At 47.4% G+C, this 26908-nt stretch overlaps 1 protein-coding gene across 1 annotated transcript; it reads right to left on the reverse strand.

Annotated features, from left to right (window-relative positions):
* Positions 1-720: 720 nt before the first annotated feature.
* On the reverse strand, positions 721-25798 carry LOC141197798 (uncharacterized; the record flags this gene model as incomplete). The annotated part of the gene is made up of 9 exons (XM_073662879.1): positions 721-2151; positions 2239-2485; positions 16114-16116; positions 22332-22422; positions 22621-22718; positions 22802-22925; positions 23016-23195; positions 23325-23459; positions 25739-25798. Coding segments are annotated over 9 exons (2133 nt in total), but the record flags the coding sequence as incomplete, so codon positions are not given.
* Between the last annotated feature and the right edge of the window lie 1110 nt (positions 25799-26908).

A 26908-nucleotide genomic window follows, 5' to 3' on the forward strand; every position in this document is an offset into this window, starting at 1 on the left:
ATGGTCTGGGGTTACATTCAGTATGGGGGGGTGCAAAACATGTGCAAGGTGGAAGGCAATATCAATAGCCTAAAATATCAAGAAGTATTAGCTACCTCTTACATTCCAAATCATAAAAGGGGTCAAATTCTGCAGCAGGATGATGCTCCATCTCATACATCCATCTCTACAACAAAGTTCCTCCAGGCAAAAAAGATCAAGGTGCTCAAGGACTGGCCAGCCCAGTCACCAGACATGAACATCATTTAGCATGTTTGGGGTAGGATAAAAGAGGAAGCTTGGAAGACAAAACCAAAGAATCTAGATGAACTCTGGGAGTCATGTAAGACTGCATTCTCTGCTATTCCTGATGACGTCATTAATAAATTGTATGAATCATTGTTGAACCGCATGGATGCAGTCCTTCAAGCTCATGGAAGTCACACAAAATATTAAATATGACTCTAATAGCACCACAACTTCATTCATCAATGTTATGCAACATATATTTTTATTTTAAGATAATTATTTGTTTGAATATCACATTACTTTCTGTGGGCGACAAAACTTTGGTCTTGCCAAAATCTGACCATTCGGTGTTCATTAAATGATCAATATTTCACCATTGATGCCAATTTATTTTCTTAACCGAAATCAAATTTGGGAGGGTTTCAGCTTTCAAAAGAGTAATTTATAAAACCAATGGATGAATTTAACGTCAGGTTATAATCTTTTATTTACATAACATGGATAAGCGACATAACTTCTGTCAGGGAGTGTATATGAATGTATTTTAGTTTCTCACTCAGGGTTTTCATATTTGACTTTATACTTTCCTTTCCCCTGGTTGACAGCGTGTTGTGGCCTCCCCTCTGGTTCCTCAGGAGGTACAAAAAACTCCTCAATGGCCTATTAAGAGAGTTAGGTCCGTGGCGTTTTTAGTTGTGCAGCTAGGGCCTTTATAATCTGTATAGAGACTAGTTGGGTGTAGTTGCGGCATTCTTCTCTTTGTGGGTTCTCTGGTGGCTATCAAGATTTGCTTTCTGGTTAAAACATTTCCCACATTTTGAACATGAAAATGGCTTCTCCCCTGTGTGAACTCTCTGATGTTTGATAAGATTTGATTTCTTTGCAAAACATTTCCCACATACTGAACATGAAAATGGCTTCTCCCCTGTGTGAGTTCTCTGATGTTCGATAAGCGTTGATTTCGCTGTAAAACAGTTCCCACATTCTGAACATGAAAATGGCTTCTCCCCTGTGTGAGTTCTCTGATGTTTGAGAAGATTTGATTTCTGTACAAAACATTTCCCACATTCTGAACATGAAAATGGCTTCTCCCCTGTGTGAATTATCTGATGTTTTATAAGATTTGATTTCTTTGCAAAATATTTCCCACATTCTGAACATGAAAATGGCTTCTCCCCTGTGTGAGTTCTCTGATGTTCCATAAGTGTTGATTGCTCTGTAAAACAGTTCCCACATTCTGAACATGAAAAATGCTTCTCCCCTGTGTGAGTTTTCTGATGTGCAATAAGTTTTGATTTCTGTACAAAACATTTCTCACATTCTGAACATGAAAATGGCTTCAGCCCTGTGTGGGTTCTCTGGTGTGTAATAAGATTTGATTTCTCTGTAAAGCAGTTCCCACATTCGGAACATGAAAATGGCTTCTCCCCTGTGTGAGTTCTCTGATGGCTGATAAGATTTGATTGATTTGCAAAACATTTCCCACATTCTGAACATGAAAATGGCTTCTCCCCTGTGTGAGTTCTCTGATGTGCAATAAGATATGTTTTCTCTGTAAAGCAGTTCCCACATTCTGAACATGAAAATGGCTTCTCCCCTGTGTGACTTCTCTGATGTCTGATAAAAGTTAATTTCTTTATAAAACATTTCCCACATTCTGAACATGAAAATGGCTTCTCCCCTGTGTGAGTTCTCTGATGTGCAATAAGATTTGATTTCGCTGTAAAGCAGTTTCCACATTCTGAACATGAAAATGGCTTCTCCCCTGTGTGAGTTCTCTGATGTCTGATGAAAGTTGATTTCTTTGTAAAACATTTCCCACATTCTGAACAGGAAAATGGCTTCTCCCCTGTGTGAGTTCTCAGGTGCCTAACAAAATCTGATTTCTGATTAAAACATCTCCCACACTTGGAACAAGAAAATCTATTCTTCGCTTTGTGAATTTTTTCATGTTTAAGAAAAGACTTTTTGAGGGGAAAACTATTTCCATATTCTGAACGTGAAAATGGCTTCTTTGCTTTAGTAGCAATTTGTTTTTTAATGCTTATTTTGCGACTTTGATTTTCCTTAGTAGTCGGTAATGAATCAGAAGACAGGACCTGTTTCATAGGATCAGATGACAGATCTTTGCTGTGAAGGGATGATGGTATATCTGGAGTAATGGCATTCACTTCAATTGTATCCTGTGGGATCTCAAAATTATCTGATTTGAAAATTGAAGATGTCAGGTGTCCCTCTGATCTCCTGGTACAGACATCTGCCAATAATAAAACCAATTATTATTTTTTAATAAAAATCCTTGTAATTATATATTTTTGAACATTTCTACTTAAACTGTCCGTAAAAATGGGAAGTTATGCAAAAAAATCTAATTATTCACCAAGACAATGACAGTTCACAGTCTAATAGAAAACCTCATAGGATGAACCAGAAGAGCGTGGTGTTCAACTGTTTATTCATTCTGCCTCCCAAATATGGAATAAGAAGCCACCAAACAATGTTATGTAGGCAAAAATAATACCAAGAAAAACTTCTACTAGCAAAAAAACAAGTCACCACTCAGGTCCATCATCTGTTAATGGAAAAACAGAGGTTTCCACATTATTAGTGGCTCAAAGGCTCTTGAAAAGCAACATGGCTTCCATAAACCAATCCAGCAATATCTTACCTCTCAAAGTGAAATCTCCCCCTCATTCTGAGCCTTGCAGTGCGCCCAAACCACATTTAGCCTCCATGTATTTGGCATTACTATAGTGAGAAGAACCCACTTAATTTACGGTGTGTGTCTCCTGGAGCACAATCTGGTCACTATGTGTTGGGTTATAAAATGACAAATGTGCAATTTTCACTCTACAAGATCCTCTGCGTGCTAATTTCAGGAAAGTGGCTTTGGAGTCAAAATAGTCACTTGTCCTATAGATTAATTCACTGAGGAATATAATTTCCAAAATGGAGCCACTTTATGGTGATTTCTACTGCTCTGGTTTTCTGCCATTTTGTCATATAAGGGCTTCTGCAAATGGTGGGTCCCATCTCCTCTGGGATCTCCTACTGCAACATGTGCTTCTGTCACCAGGAGCCATCTTTTTCCTTGGGAGCCCCATGACAGCACCATACGAGAGAGTAGGATCCACCCCTATTACCCGACAGGAAGACCTGAGCACAAAATAAAAAGGCAACTCCCACTTCCTCCTTCAATGTGGTTTCATGTCCTCAAGGATGTAGAAGCCTGGAGCTCACGGCAGGAGCAGCCATGAATCATGGAACACCAGTGAATCATGAAACACCATGCTGTGTTCTATAGAAACCTCTAGTGAGTGGCAATAAGCAGGGGCCCAGTTGGGCGCTGAAATGATAACATCAGTCTGGAAGAATCTAAATTTAATGATTCCGTACCTACCTACGTTTGTTTGGCCTAGGCCTCATGGCTTGTGTATTGAGCCTCATGGTTAGGCCTCATGGCTTGCGTATTGAGCTTCACGGCTAGGCCTCATGGCTTGCGTATTGAGCCTCACTGCTAGTGTGTCACCCTGGCCTGGATGCCACAAATATATTAAAGCTGTGTCTGAGAGCAAGGGGGAGGTTCACTAGTCAGGGGAACATTAACATGCAATGCCTCCTGTCTCAGGCCAGTAGGGGGAGCTGGCTGCCCCTATAAAAGCTGGTACTGGGGGCAGGGTTAGGGAGAACCGGATGACCTGTCTCAGGACTGAGACGTGTCCCAGAGCAGAGCAGGGACAGAAAGTTGTATTGCACCTAAGAGGAAGTGTGGCAGGAGGAGAGCCACAAGCCAGAGACAAGAGGAGAAGTGAGCCTGTCTTGGCAGATAGAGGACTTAATCTACCAGACTTTGGTGTCTGAGGCTGGGAGGATTCCACATCCCCAGCAGATAACCAGTTCGCAGGGGACTGTATATTCCTTGGCCTAAGAAGCCTGGAGGCCCTGCCACAACAAAAGGGACCAGCAAAGCTGTACAAGGCTGGGAGCAGAAAGGAACCCACGTCGCAGGCCATACAGGCGAGAATACACGGAGAGCTCGGAAACGTGGGCTGTTACCCTATAAGGAGGAGATAGCCAGAAGGAGCACAGAAAGCACGGTAGGCCTACACCCTCACCCTGACCAGGGCCAATTTCCCCGTTTCTCTCAGACATCCAGGTCCCCTCCTAGCCGGGACTGTTTGTGGGTCAATTTACCTGTTCTAGTAAAGACCCTGGACTGCAACCTGTTGTCTGTGTGCTCCTTGCTCCTCCAGCACTATCAGCACTGGGACTCTCACTACCATCACTCCCAACATCCACTACACTGCCCTGGGGCCGCACTCTTCCTGTGGGAAGTCACACCATCCCAGCTGCATACATCATCAGCCCCAGTGGTCTGCCTTGCAGCGGCGGTTCCTAATGACCGCAAATCCACGGGTGGCGTAGTCGGATAATATCAACAGCACATAACGGACTACCACTGGCCTGACCACCCTGAGCCACGGAACCGGGTTGCCACTACTACTCCCACCGTTTCCCTATTGTCCGGATCCGAGTGCCCCACGGCCCAGGGGGCGAGTCAGCTTTGGCGTAGTCGGCAGGATTGCAACCAACCCGCCACAAACGGGTATTGCGTGCCTGAAAAAGACTTTGCACTTACCTGAAAAGAGGTTTCCCGCCGTCCTGAGCCATTTCCCGCCATTTCCAGCCATCTCCCGCCATCTTCCATCGGTTCCCACCATCTTCAGCCGTTTTCCCGCCATCGGACGCCATCTTCAGGACGCCGCGCGGGAAGAAGAGGGGCGTGGACGTCCAAACCGCGCGAGATCCGAAGCTCCGCCCCACACACCGACGCTGCGCAAGGTCCTGGAAGGGAGAGAGAGCGACGCTGACGTTATCAGGACGCGACGTAAGGTCCTCGTCCAGAGCAGCAGCAGCGGAGCCGCGGCCTACAGAAGAGGATCGTCGGAAGGTAGGCCACGCTTAACTAGGGGGGAGGAAGATGTCGGACACAGAGGCACCCATTACCACCAACGCGGCTGCAGCAGCGGTGATGCCCTTTTCCCTGCCATACATCCCTGGAGCGACCTGGCTGCCCAAGTACTCAGGGGAGCCCCATGCCCTAACTGACTTTAAGGAAAGGCTGTACAGTTTGTTCCAGGTTTACCCCCTGACAGAGGAACAGAAGGTTAGCATATTAACAGGGCAGTTAACTGGCGCAGCCCAAAGGGAGGTAAAGTCATGGCCCACTGAGGAGAAAAGAACCGTGAAGGGTATTCTGGCCCGGCTGCGGGGTACCTTTGACACACGTACCTCCGCTGAAATTAAAATGAGGTTCTATGGATCTGACCTTTGCCCAATTTAAGGACAGGGCCATAAGGGTGCTCCGTGAACCTGCAATCAGTGGCGCTATAAACCCCCGGCCCCCTGCTCTCACCTACCACCAGGAGGCGGCGCCCTCCTCTATGGACCCCGTGGGAGCTGATGCACAGGCTCTGAACCAAGCCCCGTCGAAAGACCTGCACCACCAAGTCCAGGAGCTGACCAGGAGCATCACGGCATTGACCAGGACCGTCCAGGCGTTGCAAGTGGACCCGTCAAGACCCATCGAGCTGGCTTCAAGTCCGGAGGATGTCCCGTGGCGTCGACAGAGGAGGATCCCGTCGTTCCGAGGGAGGCCCACAGACCGCTACGCAGAGGATGGACAGCCCATTTGCCGTCGATGCAACCAGCCCGGACACATTTCCAGGTACTGTAATTTAAACGGGTCCAACCTGGGGCAGAGGGCCAACCCCCAGGCATAAGATCACTAGGCCCTTATAATTGGCGTGATAAGTACGTTGGGGGGCGCCCGGTTTTACCCGTGGTGCTGGACGGTATCCCCATGAGCGCCTTGCTGGATACTGGGTCACAAGTAACCACTATCCCTTATGTACTTTTTAAGCAGTATTGGACTGATGCTGATATCACACGGTATCCAGACAGTAACTTGAGCATCATCGCCAGTAATGGCTTACCCGTGCCGCAGATGGGGTTCAAGGAGATGACCATTAAAATTGGTAAAGTTGAACTACCGGCACAGGGAGTGATTATTGTGGAAATTGACCGTCGTGAAAGTCACCCTAAAATAACTGTGGGTACTAACGTGATTGAAAATTGTCTTTCAGAGGTAATTGTAATTCTACAACAGGTGGCGGTGAATGCTTGTTCCAGCCAACAGAGAGTCCTCAACAAAAAGATAAAAGCCCTGATGAGACGGCAGCAGGTAGAACTTTCTGGTGGTGAGATCGGTAGCGTAAGACTGAGTGACCCATTCCCCATTTCCATGCCTCCGAAAAGTGAAATGATGATCTGGTGTCGGACTGCAATCGGGTTGAGAGGTAGAGACTACCAAGCCATGGTAGAACCCGTGTACTCGGACAGCAGGCCCACCATTTTGACAGCCCGGGGGGTGGTTGATGTCCGTCATGGGAGGGTGCCCGTCCGCATCCTCAACATTGGGGAGAGGGAAGTACACTTACCCAGGTACGCTACACTCGCCAAACTGTTTGTTGTCGAACACAAAGCTATCAGGGCCGTGGAACCCTTGCCTCCATCTCCACAGGCGGAGGGTAAGGGCTCCCAGAAACAAAAGGAGGACTGGTGCCAGAAACTCTATGTGGGTGCTGACTCCACTCCCCTGCACCAAAAACAAGGAGTCTACCGGGTGGTACAGGAGTACGAGAGAGTCTTTAGTAAACACCCGCTAGACTTCGGCAGAGTAAAGGGGATAGAACACCACATCCCCACAGGGAGCCACCCACCGATAAAAGAAAGACACAGACCTGTACCCCCTGCACATTATGAGAACGCAAAGGGCATGCTAAGAGAAATTAAAGAAGCTGGGGTCATTAGAGATAGCTGTAGCCCCTGGGCAGCCCCCTTGGTTCTGGTGAAAAAGAAAGATGGCACCATGAGAATGTGCGTAGACTATAGACAAATCAACCGTATCACCCATAAAGACGCATACCCGCTGCCTAGAATAGAGGAGTCTTTAGCCGCACTAAAATCAGCTAACTTCTTTTCTACTTTGGACCTTACTAGCGGGTACTGGCAGGTTCCTGTGGCAGAGGCTGACAAGGAGAAGACCGCCTTCACCACCCCGATGGGACTGAGTGGGACTGAGTGAGTTCAACTGTATGCCCTTCGGGCTCTGCAACGCACCAGGGACCTTCCAGAGGCTGATGGAATGCTGTCTAGGGCACCGAAACTTCGAGACGGTCCTCCTTTACCTGGACGACGTGATCGTCTATTCGAAGACCTACGAGGACGATCTGAAGCACCTGGCCGAGGTGTTCGAAGCCCTGGCAGGCTATGGCCTGAAGGTGAAACCATCGAAGTGTCACCTGCTGAAACCAAAGGTCCAGTACCTAGGGCACGTGGTAAGTGCGGAAGGAGTAGCCCCCGACCCTGACAAGGTCACGGCAATCAAGAGCTGGCCAAGCCCCTCGAACATCAAAGAGGTGAGACAGTTTCTCGGGTTGGTAGGCTACTACCGAAGGTTCATCCCCGGGTTCACTAAGATGGCAGCTCCTATGCAGGACCTCCTGATCGGACAGTCTAAGTCCAGGAGCCAAAAGCCTCCCTTCAAGTGGGATAAACCGGAAGAGGAGTCCTTCCGCCAGTTGAAGATGGCCCTCACAGGGGATGAGATCCTGGCCTACCCTGATTATGGCCAGCCTTTTATTCTCCACACGGACGCCAGTAATGTGGGACTGGGAGCCGTACTGTCCCAAAACCAACAGGGCAGATAAAGGGTGATCGCGTACGCCAGCCGGAAGCTGAGTCCCACCGAGAGGAACCCGGAGAATTACAGTTCCTTCAAGCTAGAATTCTTGGCAGTGGTGTGGGCCGTAACGGAACGCTTCAAGCATTACCTGGCCTCTGCAAAGTTCACCGTGTACACGGACAACAACCCGTTGACACACCTGGACAATGTAAGACTGGGTGCCCTAGAACAGCGGTGGATGGCCCGTCTCTCCAACTATGACTTTGTGATCAAGTACTGGGCCGGCAAAACCAATGCCAACGCTGACGCCCTATCGAGGAAGCCTCACTTACCTGAAGGTGACGAAGACCCAGAAGAGCTGGAGGAGATAGAACTCCCCGCGTTTCACCGGTATGGAGCCGCTCAATACTCCCACCGCGTGAAGGAGGAGGATCTAACAACCGTGACGATCAATCCCCTACCTCACCACAGCTGGGCTGAGACCCAAGATAGTGACCCTGCCATCCGCCTGGTGAAAGATCTGCTGACCCAGGAAGACGCCCGCATGGATCCGGATGCTCCAGAGGAAGCTAAGCAGCTATGGAAAGAGAAGAGCAAGCTGTTCCTCTACGAAGGCAAGTTGTGCAGAAGGATTGTCAACCACCGGACGCACGAGCTGACCTGGCAAGTCGTGGTTCCAAGGCGGGATGCAGCTATGGTCCTGGGGGCTTACCATGACAGAGCGGGGCACTTCGGTTAGAAGAAACTGGAGTTCCTGCTAAGAGGACGGTTCCTTTGGGTCGGCATGAGAGGAGCTGTGGAGAAGTGGTGCAGAGACTGTGGCCCTTGTCACCTAAGGAGGAAGGACCGCACCAGCCAGAAGACACCCTTGAGGCCCATCGTCACCACCCAGCCTCTTGAGCTGGTAGCTCTAGACCACGTCAAGTTGGCTCCAAGCCGGTCAGGGTACATCTACGCCCTGACAATCGTGGACCACTATTCCCGTTTTCTCGTGGTGGTCCCGGTAAAAGACTTGACAGCCCAAACAGCGGCCAGAGCCTTCCAGCAATACTTCTGTCGTCCACACGGGTATCCGGAACAGGTCCTGACAGACCAGGGTCCAGCGTTCGAGGCTGAAATCTTCCAAGAGTTCTGCAACCTCTATGGCTGTAAGAAGATTTGTACAATGCCTTACCACCCCCAAACCAACGGGATGTGTGAGAAGATGAACAATATAGTCATTGATCTCCTGAAGACGTTGCCCCTGGAGGAACGCAGCCTGTGGCCAGAAAAACTGCCGGACCTAGTAGACCTATACAACAATATCCCGGTGAATGCTACAAACTGCACCCCGGCTTACCTGATGCGAGCCAGACCAGATAAGCTGCTCGTAGACCTGGAGATGGGAGTCCTAACGCCTGAGGACACCTCCCCGGATGCAGACTGGGATACAGAAAGGCAACTGCTGTACAAGAAGGTACAGGAGAGTGTGGAGAGGAGCCTGGCCCAGGTGAGAGAAAGGCAAGAAAGACTCTTCAACCAACACGCCACTGCTGGTCCCCTAGAACCTGGTGAGCAGGTCCTGAAGTGGAAGAGAAGGCTACATAAGTTGGACGACCAGTGGAAAAGGGAACCCTACACCGTACTGCAGTCTGACCATGACAACCCAAAGGTGTGCGTAATCACCAAGGACGGAGGAGAAACCACTAGTGTTGTCTCCAGGGACCACCTCAAAAGATGCCCAGAGCAACTCCGTAGTGCAGAAGAGGATCAGAGTGACCTTGAACCCGCAGAGGACAAGGAAGAAATGATCAGCACCGTTCTCGGAGAGTTCCCTCAGTCCTGGACTCGCATAAATGATGCCATAGTGGTACCCGTCCTGCATTTCCTGCAACCGGCACAGCAACAACCAACACCAGAGCCGGAAGGTGAAGAGGAGCAAGCAGTTCCAGAGGCAGAAGAGCCTGTACCAGCAGCCCAGGAGAGTCAACCCTCTGCTGACAGTGAGCCTGCCATGCCTGCGGTAAGCCAAAGCACCCGCAGACAGCTGCCTGCCCTACCTGTACACCCAGCTGGTAGCTGTACCCCTAACGCTAGTGGGGAAAGCCAGGTTGGTCCACCACCAGACAGTGGGCTACGTAGGTCAACCAGGAGCACAAAGGGGCAGATACCCGCTCGCTGGAAAATATAGAGCGCGCTAAGATTGTAAATGACCCTGTTGCCAAATATTGAATTGTTTGCAGTTACATGCATGTTTGGTAATTCTGTGTTTCAGTTTCTTGCAGCTACAGTAAGGACTCAAAGGTTATGGACTTTTTATAACCGGGACCTTGTATGGACTGTGTTCGGAGCCTAGCCCAGGAATGAACTAAGACTGTAAAGGACTTGGGGTAGGACAGACCCCCACCTGGTTAAGGCTCCCCGTTGTGCTGGTGATATGGACACCCGGTCACAGGCCACACTGTGACCTTAAGAACTCAATCTGTGCGTCGTCTGTCTGTTAATGTTTTATGGTTATGCATATTGTCTTTGTTTATTGTTTAGTTCCGGAGTACTAAATTTCACTAGGGGGGAATGTGTCACCCTGGCCTGGATGCCACAAATATATTAAAGCTGTGTCTGAGAGCAAGGGGGAGGTTCTCTAGTCAGGGGAACATTAGCATGCAATGCCTCCTGTCTCAGGCCAGTAGGGGGAGCTGGCTGCCCCTATAAAAGCTGGTACTGGGGGCAGGGTTAGGGAGAACCGAATGACCTGTCTCAGGACTGAGACGTGTCCCAGAGCAGAGCAGGGACAGAAAGTTGTATTGCACCTAAGAGGAAGTGTGGCAGGAGGAGAGCCACAAGCCAGAGACAAGAGGCGAAGTGAGCCTGTCTTGGCAGATAGAGGACTTAATCTACCAGACTTTGGTGTCTGAGGCTGGGAGGATTCCACATCCCCCAGCAGATAACCAGTTCACAGGGGACTGTATATTCCTTGGCCTAAGAAGCCTGGAGGCCCTGCCACAACAGAAGGGACCAGCAAAGCCGTACAAGGCTGGGAGCAGAAAGGAACCCACGTCGCAGGCCATACAGGCGAGAATACACGGAGAGCTCGGAAACGTGGACTGTTACCCTATAAGGAGGAGATAGCCAGAAGGAGCACAGAAAACACGGTAGGCCTACACCCTCACTCTGACCAGGGCCAATTTCCCCGTTGCTCTAAGACATCCAGGTTCCCTCCTAGCCGGGACTGTTTGTGGGTCAATTTACCTGTTCTAGTAAAGACCCTGGACTGCGACCTGTTGTCTGTGTGCTCCTTGCTCCTCCAGCACTATCAGCACTGGGACTCTCACTACCATCACTCCCAACATCCACTACACTGCCCGGGGCCGTACTCTTCCCGTGGGAAGTCACACCATCCCAGCTGCATACATCATCAGCCCCAGCGGTTAGCCTTGCAGCGGCGGTTCCTAATGACCGCAAATCCACGGGTGGCGTAGTCGGATAATATCAACAGCACATAACGGACTACCACTGGCCTGACCACCCTGAGCCACAGAACCAGGTTGCCACTACTACTCCCACCGTTTCCCTATTGTCCGGATCCGAGTGCCCCACGGCCCAGGGGGCGAGTCACTAGGCCTCATGGCTTGCGTATTAAGCCTCACGGCTAGGCCTCATGGCTTGCGTATTGAGCCTCACGGCTAGGCCTCATGGCTTGCGTATTGAGCCTCACGGCTAGGCCTCATGGCTTGTGTATTGAGCCTCACGGCTAGGCCTCATGGCTTGCGTATTGAGCCTCAAGGCTAGGCCTCATGGCTTGCGTATTGAGCCTCAAGGCTAGGCCTCATGGCTTGCGTATTGAGCCTCACGGCTAGGCCTCATGGTTTGCGTATTGAGCCTCACGGCTAGGCCTCATGGCTTGCGTATTGAGCCTCACGGCTAGGCCTCATGGCTTGCGTATTGAGCCTCACGGCTAGGCTTCATGGCTTGCGTATTGAGCCTCACGGCTAGGCCTCATGGCTTGCGTATTGAGCCTCACGGCTAGGCCTCATGGCTTGCGTATTGAGCCTCACGGCTAGGCCTCATGGCTTGCGTATTGAGCCTCACGGCTAGGTCTCATGGCTTGCGTATTGAGCCTCATGGCTAGGCCTCATGGCTTGCGTACTGAGCCTCACGGCTAGGCCTCATGGCTTGCGTATTGAGCCTTACGGCTAGGCCTCATGGCTTGCGTATTGAGCCTCATGGCTAGGCCTCGTGGCTTGCGTATTGAGCCTCATGGCTTGCGTATGGAGCCTCATGGCTTGTGTATTGAGCCTCACGGCTAGGCCTGATGGCTTGCGTATTGAGCCTCGTGGCTTGCGTATTGAGCCTCAGGGCTTGCGTATTGAGCCTCAGGGCTTGCGTATTGAGCCTCACGGCTAGGCCTCGTGGCTTGCGTATTGAGCCTCATGGCTTGTATATTGAGCCTCACGGCTAGGGCTCGTGGCTTCCGTATTGAGCCTCGTGGCTTGCATATTGAGACTCAGGGCTTGCGTATTGAGCCTCAGGGCTTGCGTATTGAGCCTCAGGGCTAGGCCTCATGCCAATTCAGGTGTGGGTTTATGTCTAATGTTGGCCTGTCTGAAGGTTTTTTCAGACCGCTTCATAGTTGTGGAAAAACCTGCCACGTTAGGTCTAGAATTTTCCTCAGCTGTCTGCCTCACGGGGGGTTGCCCGATTAGCCAGGCAACTTGGGGCCTGTAGATCTGTTTCACTAAGGTCTCAAAGCTTCACTACCCTTTACTAGCAATATTACTGATATTGGTAAGGAAGGTTTCTGGTCGATGCCCTCGGTCTGTGGTGATTCTATTAAATACAGTCCAAAGGATAGCTGCTGAGTCCAGATTCAGTCAATCCCTCATACTTGGATAGCATATTGAAATAGTCTGCATTTAACTTTTGTATCCCAGTGGTCTTCTTGGTAAAGGTGTGAATGGGGGCGCTAAAAGAATAATAACAATTTAAGTCCAGTTGATCTTCACAATCTAGGATCATTAGTAACGTAACATAGGTTGAATAAAGACCTAGGTCCATAAAGTTCAACCCTTTCCTATTTTAGGTGCTGGAATCGCCTTTCTTCCACCCGTAATGAGTGCCCCTGGTCCTTCGTATGGTTATTGGAGGGAATAAGTCATGTGCTAGTCCTTTGTACTGACCACACATATATTTATAGATGTAAATGAGATCCCCTCTGAGGAGTCGTTTTTCTAAGCTAAACAAGCTCAACTTTTTCAACCTCTCATCATATGAGAGGCCTCAATCTCTTTAGATGAACTGGCTGATAAACATCTACAGCTCAGTCCCCCCCCCTCCTCCTGCGCTAAGCTTAAAAGAAACCACTATAAGTCCACTTAAAACTCCTACCTAGAGTCTTTGAATGACCTTTTGGACGTTAAGTGATTAAACTCTCTATACCAAATATCCCCAATAGGAAATGGTAGGAGGAGCTGCGAGTTGTACTCACCGGTGGGGGGCTGAAAATCCAACATTTGCCCCAATCTACCCTCCTCGTTTAGAGTGATAGGAAACTTGATCGTGCCAAGAGGGCGGCACTATACCGGTCTGACCTCTTAAGGGAGGTATGAGTTGGTTGATAGACCACCAATTGCCTCAATCTACCCTCCTGGTATGGAATGGTAAGATGAACTTGATTGTGCCAAGTAAGGCAGCACTATACCGATCGGCCTTCCTAAGGGAAGTGCGAGCTGGACTCACCGGTATCGATGGTTGATAAACCAAACATTGCCTCAATCTACCCTCCTGATTCGGAATGGTAAGATAAACTTGATTGTATTGAGTTGGCCAGCACTACCGGTCTGCCCTACTAAGGGAGGTACGAGTTGGACTCGCCGTTATGGGACTGACGAACCGGCAAATATCCCAGTCCATCCTCCTAATGGAGTTGCCCGACAGACACGATTATACCGGATCTGGTAAAATTATTTCAAGACCAGTGTATCCTCCCAGTTAGAAGTGCAGATGGACTAATTGGAAACTAAGTCAATGGAGCCATATTACACTATGTATTCTTGGGATTAAAGTCATAAACTGGTTGACTCAACTAAGTGGCGAGTTGGTTAAATATTCAGTCAGTGCGCTCTTGGAGTGATAAGACGGCAGCGCTGCAATAAACCTATAAAAGGAGGAATCAGTGGATGAGTTAAAATGTCCCCATACCCGTGAGACTCCTGTGGTGAAGGAGAAGCATCTTTGCAAGTTAAGACAAATGCGTTCACACTGAGGTAAGACCGTTCTGATTATTACTCAAGCACAGGATGATACGTACTTATGGTACATGTTTAACGGGACGGGATGCTAATACCTTAGCTTAAGACCATCTGAGATTTGACCAATACCATAAGAGATCTAGATCTCTTTCTGAATGAGTTGCTTTGGAAAAAAAAAAAAAAAGTGTATCAGAGGTGATGGTTATCACTCGGTTTACTTAGTTTCTTTGCTTGAAAACTAAACTATTTTGCATTTGAAGTACTTTAATCTAACAATCTCCATGGTTGGATTATAAAGTTGCTGAATTGATGCTATTATAGGAGAATAGCGTAAATACGATCATCCCTGCATGAACGTTGGATTGTGACTTTTCTTTTGGAATAGCTTAGATTTGTGTCTTACCCTTTCTAGGTACTTGGCTAGATTGTGGTAGCCATAACTCCCCAGGATGGAAATCTCGAACTATAAGTGTCCGTTCAGCTTAAATACATTTCTTAGGGGAACTTAACGTTACACCTTAAGGGATATAGAGTACTAAATATTTCTGCTGGTTTTGAAATCCCCATTTTGACAATCTGGGATGCTCTATCTACTCTTGATAGCATAGAGTTGAGTAGTTTTGAACGATTATGTGATCATTGACCCTAAAAAAGATTCTTATGGCCCAGATCTTGGCCTTACGTGGGGTCTTCAATTGAAAATGCCAAAAATATTAAGGTAGAAACCCTAGTCAAAGCCTAGTTAAGGTTACCAGGTTCCCTGAATCGATTAACTTCTGCTTCTATTACACGCCGAGTCTTAGCACCAGTTCTTATATACTTCAGTTGTTGGTTAGTTGATTTAATGAAAACAGAATATCTAATCAAATCTAAATCAAATCAAATCAATATCTAATCAAATCAAAAGATATTCAACCATGTATATAAGTGAGTGTAACATACCTGGCGGCGTCCTTGCATGGTGGTCCATCTCCCACTGTGCAAGAGGGCGCACTTGATCTCCTGTCCAGAATGTCTCTCTGGCTTCCCTCCATGCTGTCTGTTTGTGTCTGTTTCTGCTGCTTAAGGGCGGCGCCCGATCACTTCCTGCCTTTTGTACCTGCTGTGGGTCACACCCCTTGTGCGTCCTCAGCCTATTGCTGTCTGTCACTTGGTATATAGCTCAGCAGCTCCCTTCTATCCCTGCCTGAGCATAGTGTTTCCTTCAGTGTGTGCTTGCACTCTGAAGGTGCCAGGTCCCGTCTCTTGTCTCCTGCTTTTTGTATCAGTTCCCGTGTCTGAACTGAGTCCTGTATGTCTCCTGCTTTGCGGTATCAGCTCCCGTGTCTGAACTGAGTCCTTTCTGTGTTCTCTTGTCTGTCCTGTCTGAACACGCTCCTAGCCTGTTCCTCCTGCCTTCTAGGGGCCGATTACCTAGACCCGTTCCTGTATCTTGTCTGACCTGTCTGAACTCGCTCCTAGCCTGTTCCTCTCGCCTTCTAGTGGCCGATTTCCTTGACCCGCTCCTGTGTCTGGTCTGTCCTGTCTGAACACGCTCCTTCCCTGTTCGTTCCGCCTCTCTGGGGGCCGTATTCCCAGACCCGCTCCTGTATCCCTCTGCAGTGTCGGTCTCCTCCGTACACTCAGTTCCAGTCTGAACTCTCTCCTGTCCTTTACCTGTTTTGCCTCTATGTCCGTTCCCTTCCTTTTTCTGCAGAGTCTGAACTCGTACCTAACTCCTGCTTGTTGTCTCTGCAAGTACTGTGTGAGTATCTGGCTCTGTCTTTCCCTTCCTGTCTGTTCCGTGTGAACAGAGCCCTGTCCTCCCTGCTCAGCCTTGTCTGCACTCTAGCTGTGCTTGCCTGTAACCCTCTGCCTGTATTGTTCCTGAGTCCCGGTGTGTACTGGGTCCTATCCCGCCTGTGTTCCTACCTGCTAGTGCCTCCCTGTCTGCACTCTAGCTGTGCTTGTCTTTACCCCCCTGCCTGCATACCCGCCTGCCTGCATACTAGTCGTGCCTGCCTATACCCACCAGTCTGTGTGCCAGCCTACCAGCCTGTTCCTGTATTCCCCTGTGTGGGTCAACAGCCGTGTCCGGGGTCTGTCCTGGAGTAGCACCTGGTCCCTCTGCTCGGTTCCTCCTTGGTGCACTGGCGTCGTATGCCGTCGTGCGACCCTGGTCGGATCGGGTGAATACTTAGTCACGCCCCTCCAGGCATTCACTCTCCGGCACGGTCCAGTGGAATCACTACCAATCACACGCACACGCCGCTTAGCCCGGGCGTGTGCATAACAGTGAGGTCTCTAAATATAGACCTTTCTCTGGGAGATAAAGAGGACAGAGTGTTGTAAAAATCCTGTTTACTCTTTTGGCGCTTTTGGTTTAAGCTCCAAATCGATAGACATTATGTTGATTGTGAATTTTTTAGATATCATTCAATCTTGAAGCACTATCTGTTAAACTAGGATATTCTGGGTATCTTTCTTCAGGTGTAAGATCCTACAGGGGTGCTCCCTCCCTATTGAAGGACTCCGTTGCTATGGTCTCTCGTATGGTGCTGTTATGGCGGAGGGAAAAATGATATTTACTCACCGGTAATTTGATTTTCCTGAAACCCATGACAGCACCCTAATTTTCCCTCCCTCTGACTTTTGGCTGATGGTTCTTAGTCTTCTCTTCTCACAATGAAGAATGTGCTTGAGTGAATGTATAAATAAAAATGATGATGAATTGGGTGACTCTTACTTGACTCCTGGAAACCACATTGAAGGAGCAAGTGGGAGTTGCCTTTTTATTTTGCGCTCATGGCTTCCTGTCCAGTAATAGGGGCGGATACTACTCTCTTGTATGGTGCTGTCATGGGTTTCAGGAAAAAAAAATTACCGGTAAGTAATTACCATTTATTCATTCTGCAAGCAGTGCTGGTGATGGAAGAGACGTCGGAAGAACAAGCTCTGGGTGGCGCTGGCTCTGTCCAGCCAATAATAGCCCCAGCCCCCCGAGGAAGCCAGACATGGCGAAACTTGTTGGGGTGGCTATGTATATATTTTCGGTAGCACTAGGGAACCTGTGTATGTCCTAGTAAATAATGTGATCAACTAATCTATGAACTGCAGACATAAAGGAAAACTATAATGAATATAATGAGCTCATGATATCAGATGTATTCTAATACTATACAGTTTCTAGAGACTTAATATCAGAGTAAGGGCACAGACAAACTAGTGTAGTTTTAATTTACTTCTTTACCACATTTTAGTAAAGCAGTAATAAAAGACATTTTTTTATACACCCCTCAACCAGGGTTTTTTTTACCCTCTCGGTAATTTGTCAATATGCATATGACAGAAAATACCCAAAAGTGACAAAATTCTAAAAACTGCACCCCTCAAGGTGCTCAAAACTACATTCAAGAAGTTTAGTAAACGTCCAGGTGTTTCACAGGAATTAATGGAATGTGGAAGGAAATTTTTAGGCTTCCTCCAAAATTTGTTGTGCATGCTGATACTCCACGTGGGGGAAAATAACAGTTTGGGTGCATGGCAGGGCTCCGAAGAAAAGGATCGCCATTTGACTTTTTAAATGTAAAATTTGCTGGAATAATTAGCGGACGCCATGTCGCTTTTGGAGAGCCCCTGATGTGCCTAAACAGTGGAAACACCCTACAAGTAACACCATTTTGGAACCTAGACCCCTCAAGGAACTTATCTAGAAGTATGGTGAGCTCCTTGAACCCCCATGTTCTTCACAGAAGTTTATAATGTTGAGCCGTGAAAATACAAAAAATCTAATTTTTCCCACAAAAATGTTTTTTTGCCACACATTTTGCTTCTTCACAAGGGTAACAAAAAAAATTGCACCACACAATTTCTTCTGCAATTTCTCCTGAGTACGCAGATACCCCATATGTGGGAGAAACTACTGTTTGGGCGTACGACACAGCTCAGAAAGGAAGGAATGACGTTTCTTTGATGGAGTGGTCTGCGGGTGTCATGTCGTGTTTGGAGAGCCCCTGATGTGCCTGAACAGAGGAAAACCTCCACAAGTGAACCCATTTTGGAAACTATACCCCTTAAGGAATTTAGTTACCATATTATGTGGACTATATAATGCATTTTTTAACAAGAAAAAAACTCTTGTTTAAAAGTGTGTGCGTCTTATAGTTCGGAGGCGGCTTCCTGTGATGGAGTAGAAAGCGGATACCACATCCTCCCCAATCACAGAAAGAGCTGTTGTCTATTCTTCTGCTCTGCACTGATCTATGTGACCTGTGAAGAGCAGGAGAGGAAGCTTACCAACAGAACAGAGGCTGCAGGAGCCAAGCAGCTGAAGGACCTTCTGCAACAGTAATTCCAAGACCTTTCAGGTCTGCGAGTGTCATGTCGCTTTTGGAGAACACCTGATTTGCCTAAACAAGTGACCTCTTTTTGGAAACCTGACCCCTCAGGGAACTTATCTAGATGTGTGGTGAGCACCTTGAAACCACAGGTGCTTCACAGAATTTTACAACGTTGATCTGTGAAAATGAAAAAAAGATATTTTTCCCACAAAAATGTTGTTTTAGCCCTAATTTTTTTCATTTTCACAAGGATAGCAGGATAAAATGGACCCCAAAATTTGTTGCGTAATTTCTCCTGAGTATGCTGATACCCCATATGTGGACGAAAACTACTTTTGAGGCACAGTGCAAAACTCAGAAGGGAAAAAGTGCCATATTGGAGTTCAGATTTTGCTAGACTGGCTTGAGGGTGCCATATCACATTGGCAGAGCCCTTGAGGTGCCAGAACAATAGAACCTCCCCCATAAGAAACCCTATTTTACAAACTAAACCTCTCAATGAATTCATCTAGGGAAGCAGTGATCATATTGACACCACAGGGGGGGTCACAGAATTTTATACTATTGGACAGTGAAGAAAAAATAATAACATTTTTCCCACTAAAATTTTTTTTAGCCCTAGATTTTGCATTTTCACACTGGGAAATGGATAAAAATGGCACCAAAATTTATCCCACAATTTCTGCTCAATGTAGAAATACCCCATATGTGACTGTACAGTACTGCTTAGCCACACAGCGAGACTCGGGAAGGACGGAGCAGGACTCCATATACAAAGCCCATAAGTGCTAGAAGAGCAGAATCCCCCCTCAAGTGACCCCATTTTGTAAAATATACCCCTTTGGGAATTTATCTACAGGTGTAGTGTAGATTTTCACTCCATGTTTTTTTTTTCCAGAAACAAGCAGCAGTGGATGTTGCTGAGTGAAAATTGCAAACTACCTTTGTAGTGACCAGTACTTTGTAGTGGCCAGTACGTTGTAGTGCCTGTATATTGTGCCTAGCTCATGCTTCTGGAGACATGCACCCGTTAATTAGGCCGACTCTCATCGCTACACAAATGCCAAACATATGGACACTAACTGCGGTTTGGGCACACTGTGGTGCTCAGAAGGAAGGGGAGCATTTGCATTTGGGAGAGCAGAATTTGCTGAATTTCTTTTGGGGAGCAAGGAGCCATTTTCACTTTTCCAGAGCCTCTGTGCTACCAGTAACGTGGTTAGTCCCTCATTATATGGGAACTATTGGCAGTGAGACAACGTCGAACTAGTAGGAGACGCCCTCTAGTGGACGTGTTCATTATCAATGAATATAGGTGATACCATGGAAAAGAGAATATAGTTTCTCTTACTGGTGACAAATTAATAAATTAGAACTAGTGATGAGCGAGTATGTTCTGTTAACCCTTTCAGCGAGCATGCTTGGGCGATGGCCACTTGTTTTTCTTTACTTAGCTGCTTTTTTCTTGCCATGATACAAATTCTAACAGTCTATTCAGTAGGACTATCAGCTGTGTATCCATCTGACTTCTGCACAACACAACTGATGGTCCCAACCCCATTTATAAGGCAAGAAATGCCACTTATTAAACCTGACAGGGCACACCTATGAAGTGAAAACCATTTCCGGTGACTACCTCTTGAAGCTCATCAAGAGAATGCCAAGAGTGTGCAAAAGCAGTCATCAAAGCAAAAGGTGGCTACTTTGAAGAACCTAGAATATAAGACATATTTTCAGTTGTTTCACACTTTTTTGTTAAGTATATAATTCCACATGTGTTAATTCATAGTTTTGATGCCTTCAGTGTGAATGTACAATTTTCGTAGTCATGAAAATACAGAAAAATCTTTAAATGAGAAGGTCTGTCCAAACTTTTGGTCTGTACTGTACGTGTTTTGAGATACAGTATTTGCATGTCATTTAAGAGAGATTAACTTTCTTTCATTATCATGGTATTTATTTTGTATTCTTTATGTTGCAGAACGGCTTCTCCTTATTTTAATCACTGATCATCATCCTCCACGGCCCACAGGCTGATCCACTTACACCTGTTCACCTCCTGTGATATTTCCAGGCTTATTATTCTTTTGTCCTATAGTCCTGCACGGCGTCCATCCCTCATCCCACAGTGGAACGCAAACTCCCCTGTTCTGTAAAGCACTCCACCCACTCAGTACACAGTCTTCTTGCTTGTGGAACGCAGGACGCAGCCTCTGACATGCACGTCCTGCACCGTGGAACGCACGTTCGCCCTCAGTTTCTCCAGTCACACCTCCTATGCCTTCAGGCAATTGATAGCGGCACTCGACACGGTGTCACTTCCGGTGATGTCACTGCTATCCAGACACCGCCTCCTATCGCTTCAGTCCACTTCCAGGAACGTTACACCAGCGGTTCACTCTGATTGGTCTCCTGGGACATTAGGTCCCGCCCTCTGACCACATATACTAGGCTTTCTCCTCCCTTGACATGGCGACCTTTGGAACCAGCGGCGGATGCCACGTTTCACGCCTGTCATACTTCCTGCTCTCACTACTGGGTAGGTTTCTACATATATCTGCAGGTACCGATTGGATAATTCCCTATGAGGCTGATGTTCTTATAGCTGTTTGTCTCCCTAGATCCTGTCTTTCCACTGAGACACTGTGTCCTTCCTGCTTTCACCTTTAACTATATTCCTAGCAGTCTAGTAGGTCACACTTATTATTATTATGTGCTCTCTATTGTAATGTTATTGATTTTCAGATGATTATATGAATTTCAGAAATACCTTATGACAGTTTGTTTCTACTACCATATTTTTCGGACTTTAAGACGCACTTTTTTCCTCTAAAATTTTGGAGGAGGGGGGGTGCGTCTTATAGTCCGATATACATAAAATACTGTGGCTGTGGGTGGTGGGGGATGTGGGGGAAGTGACAGTGGCGGAGTAGCGGTGCGCAGGAGGCAACTGCCGCCTTCTGCAGCCTACACTGTGTCCACTACTAAAGAAAATTAATATTTACGGCTCCCCACGCCCATGGACGTGGGGAGCAGTGAATATTAAATTTTCCTTAATAACCGGCACACTGTGCCTGCAGCTCCTGGTAAGTATGGCACCCTGTATGTATGGCCTCTCTCATCCCGGTATGCATGGCCCCCTTCATCCTTGTATGTATGGCCCCCTCATCCAGGTATGCTTGGCACCCCCTGATCCTCCTCACGCGGCACAAAAAAAAAATAAACTTTCATACTCACCTCCTCTCTCCTCCAGTGCTGTGTCACGCTATGTGCCTGAATAGTCACTGCTCCCCACGCCGGGACTGTGTGCGTGGGGAGCAGTGACCATTCATTCTCCCTAATAGCGCGCACACTGTAGCCGCAGCGCGGCTCCTGCTGCGCTTAGAGTGACCGCTATTAAAGGCAATGAATATTCACCACCACTTAACAGGGCATCATGGCCACATTTTTTGCTTACATTTTTTTTTTATTTTCCTCTTCTAAAACCTAAGTGCGTCTTATGGTCCGGTGAGTCTTATAGTCCGAAAAATACGGTATTTTTTATGCTTTTGTCTGATATATGTAGTTTTCAATTTTTTTGTCTTTATGCTGCAGTACACACTGATGAAGGTTTTAAGGACCAAAACAATAGTATCTGTGTTGGACTGCAATTAAATACATTAAAATTATGCCTGTTTGAGTGCCAAGATTCATTTGCTATTTGAATGGCTTTGACCCTACTTGTTCACCTATTCCAGCAGTGCTGCGGTTTTCTACACTATTATCTGAGATGAATCTGTAACTTCTCTGCATTTAGTGGTTTCTACTCACCTGGGTAGTCATATGTAGGAATATCCTCTTTACACCGCTCATCACCCCTCACATATGTCTCTGTAGTATTAATATGAGTCAGATCTTCACCCTGAAACAAATATTGTAAAAGTCACAGGCAGATGGAGAAGTCACATCTATGGTCAGCTCTAATCCTGCCATCTCCACCGTTCTCATTACACAAGTATAAAACATATAATACTGGTGGATAAAACAAGACTGAGCACAAGACCTTCACAGCTGTCTACACATCATAGGGGAGATCTCATGACACCTTTTCTCCATCTACCTGATGATCCTGAGGAACATTGGGATCTTCTTGTTTACAGTCCTGTGGAAGAAGAGGACGGGGACATCTCTCTGGTGTTGTCCTCTTACTGGATAGATCTGGAGGAAACACATAGAGGGACTGAATTCATTGTTTAAATACAGATAATTATAGGTCGTGTGTATTTAGTCCTGTCTATTACCTGGTGATGTGAGGGGCTGGGGAACCTCCATCATGACGTCCTTGTACAGATCTTTGTGTCCTTCTAAATACTCCCACTCCTCCATGGAGAAATAGACAGCGACATCCTGACATCTTATAGGAACCTGACACAGAAAATGATACCGTCATCCCCCCGATCCCTTCATAGTGTTACTGTATAATGTCCCAGCATTCCTCATTCCCAGCAGTGTCACCTCTCCAGTCAGCAGCTCAATCATCTTGTAGGTGAGTTCTAGGATCTTCTGATCATTGATGTCCTCATGTATCAGGGGGTGAGGTGGAGGCCCTGTGATTGGGCTCAGGGGTCTTCTCCATTCCTCAGACACAGGGTCCTGACAGCGCTCACTAGAGGTCTTCTTCACTACAGTGTAACCCTAGTTATGGAGAGACACATTAATAAATCTCACTACAGACATTTCCAGAGTCCTCACCTCTCCAGTTCTGTCCATCTGTTATTCCCATAGATAAGAATGATGTAATGAGACGTCATCAGAATCTCTCACCTCTCCAGTAAGACGGAAGAGGATCTCTAGGGTGAGGTGTAATATCCTCTCCGCCATCTTGTCCCTGTCCATATCCATGCTTAATGAATGAATCAGAAAAATGTTCTTATTTAGGGGATCTGATATTGTAGAGACCTGAATGAGAAGAACATGAGCCGATGTAAATTCATAAAAATCCTGAGTAATAATACAATCACTGGAGATAATAAGGGAAACATATGAGATTTACTATTTTCTACTATTTAGTTTTCTTCTTTACATCTAGTAATAAAACCTATACTGTATATTTTAGGCCACAGACAACAAGCAGTTTCTTCCTTGGAGTCTGTAGCTGAACACGTTTCTCATAGACTGATCTTCCTTATTGCTAATTCTCGTCTCATTTACCGACACTGGAATCGGCATTAACAATACTGCAGGAGATATTCATTACACGTGACATGAGAAATAACTACTTCATGATGAGGATGACATTTTGATCTTCAACTACGGCTCTAGAAACATATTTGGCCAGAGTCCTGTCACCCACTAGATCACTACCGGCCGTCTATATGAATGTTTCCCGTCTTCCCCGGACTGTCATCTTCTAACACGTTAGATCTCATGTCTTATTCACACACAGAAGTTTGAGACATTATAAAAGCTTGTTTGTAAGAACACCAACACAAGAGGTATTTGATGCCAAATTCTCCATATACAATGTATTTTTTTTCTCTGGATAGGATAGGAATTTTTTAGCATTTTCATGTAGGTTTCCATATATTATATGAAAAACACCCCCAAAAAATAAAATTGGGGATGGAGGTACTGTGGGAACATTATACAGTGTGTGGGTGGATGGCGGTACTAGGGGAACAGAATACTGTGTGTGGGGGCCAAGAAAGGGGCACTGTACTATGGGAGCAATACATGATTCATTCACAAAAACACCCTAAACATAACATTTTTAAAACCACCCCACAATTTGTGAATATTCAGGGTAAATCGCTTTCTAACCATTTTATTAGAGCTGATACTATTAAGCTAAAGTGTTTAAACAGACTTTCTTTCAAATCCATAAAGGGGCACTTTTCCGCGTTTGTCATTCAAGAACTGTTGGAGGATTATTAAAGATGATAGTTTTCCCACCAATTAGATGGGACACCTGTGGATATTGGTGGATTTTACCTGCTACATTTCTGGTGTGATTTACTCGGTAAAGTGCCCTTGTGTTAAAGGGGTTGTCCACTACTTTATATGATCCCCCAATGTATTCCCCCGGGGCCCATAAGTGTTTCTCAATACTTTGTGGTGCCTTTTCTGCCTGTGAGTGGCGCTATCACTGGCCGCTCACAGGCATCACGTGACCCCTGGCTGCAGCCAGCTCTGACATCCGCTCATGTCACGTCAAGTTCCGGCTGCAGAAGGTGGTACTCACTTCTACGTTTCACGGTGGACGCTGGGCTGTGGCGTGGGTTACCCAGCACGTCACACCCGGCATCCACCGCACGCTCTTCCTCTCCTCATTCACTGGGAAAGCGAGCGGGGGATGCTGGGTGTGATGCACGGGGTAACCCCTCCCACAGCCCAGCATCCACCGCGAGGAGCGCGTCACTGATGTTAGTCTCACTTGACGTGACATCAGTGACGGGTCACGTGATGCCTCTGAGTGGCCAGCGGTAGTGCTGCAAGGAGGCAGAAAAGGCACCGCAAGGTATTTACAGAAACATTTCTGGGCCCCGGGGGGCGGGTACGTTGGGGGGTTCATATAAAGTAGTGAACAAATTCTTTAAAGTGGACATTGGACAAACGTCACGATCAATTACAATCAGACTGAAGAAACAACACTCCTCTGTTCGGCTCTATGAGTCTAGGATGAAATCCACTGCGGCCGCTGCAAGAAAAGAATGAAGAAGAGCAGAAGTTTGGGGAGACCACCGTGGCCAGACATTTCCCGGAGATGGTGATAAAAGTTTTGATCTCCGATGGTCGGTGTTAGAAGAGACGACCGCAGCGGATTCACAATCACAACGCAGTAAACTTCTACAGAGACGTGTTCTGGATTTACTCCCTGGAATCACTTTCTCCCAAAGAGTTAAATGACGTCTGTAACTTCATGGTCTTTCTATGAAGCTTCTTCTCTGAACTTTATTCCTCTGTTGTCTGTCGGGGAGTTGTTTTCAAAAAAAATATTTTTGGGTGTTTTCTTTCTTTTAGTTTACTGGTTTAGTAATGGGGGTGCCTGATAGACTTCTCTGGGCTTCTGTCCTTCATCCTGCAGTCGTCTGAATGGATCTAATGTGGACGGGAACCAGCTAAGCCGCATTCTGTCCACAGCTGTTACCTCACTGTTCCCACCACACAGAGACCCCAAAAGAATCTCCGTGCTGAAGGGGTTAATGCCCCCTGCGCCCAGTAATGGGGTCTCCACATACCTCCACCTGCAGAGCCGCCACCACATATATGGCTGTTCTGTGCGCACAGGACCTGTGATGAGGTCACAGGAGGGGAGGAGTCAGGGGTCACATGATCAGGGGCCTCAGTGGATGCAGGACTCTGCTGTACTGGTTGTCATGGTGCTGGATGAGCTGAAGTTTATGCGTGGGGTCAGGAGGGGTTTACAGTGTGGATGTAGCAGAGCCGTGTGTACGAGGTGTACGGAGCAGAGCCGCGTGTGTACAGATCGTGTGTGTATGGAGCCGTGTGTGTACAGAGCGGTGTATATATGGAGTTGTGTGTGTACGCTGTATACAGCTGTATACTCCCAGGTTCGGGCGGAGACACCACGGCTCTTTATTAGACGGGAGAAGAACTGACACTGGACATTCAAAAAAACTGCGCTTGTGTGGCACCCTGCTATTCACAGGTACCACAGGACCCAAAAGGGGCATGGATGGACCTCTCCACAAGAGGCCCTCATTATACACAGACACCTCCACCCTTCCACCTCATACCACCAGAGGGAGCCTGTTAGGGATATATACTGGAGGGTGGAGTTAGTTAGTTAGTTAGTTAGTGAGCAGAGATTGTGCTCAGTGAAGAAGCAGCTTCTGTCAGCTGCTGTGCTGAGGGCAAGTGAAGGCCCAAAGCACGTGCTGAAGCCTGGGGCCTCGAGTGTGGCCGGAGGCAAGGAGAGAGAAGTGATAAGGGGGCAGAGGAGCATCTGAGGCTCACCCCAGAATACAAGCCAGACACTGGGTCCGTGCCTACAGGGTCCTCTACGCCCAGTAGGAACAACCGGTATGCCAGGAGGGTTCCAGACCCCTGGTCAACCTGAAGCTACAAAAATCTAAAGAACTAGGAACCACGAAGGCCCCAGCGTCCAGGGATAGTGGAGGAAAGTTCTTACCACCAAGCAGACAGGTGAAAGAGTGAACAGTACAGAAGCTAGGCCCAGTTCCAGGCGGGTCAGAAGCTTCAGAGAGAGGAAGAAACGGATCAGGAGGCCTTATACCCACTCACTGGGGAGAGTCCAGAAGTGAACCCTTCCTACCAAGTACCCTGGACCATACCTGCTGTCTATACCAGTAAAGGTACTGAAGCAAACCCCTGTGTGCGTGTCGATCATTCTCCCCTGACCTGACTGGGCCACCTCTCACCTGCAT

The sequence above is a fragment of the Phyllobates terribilis genome, unplaced genomic scaffold (assembly GCF_046119375.1).
Source record: "Phyllobates terribilis strain yellow unplaced genomic scaffold, ASM4611937v1 Scaffold_88__1_contigs__length_6355796, whole genome shotgun sequence".
Classification (NCBI taxonomy): domain Eukaryota; kingdom Metazoa; phylum Chordata; class Amphibia; order Anura; family Dendrobatidae; genus Phyllobates; species Phyllobates terribilis.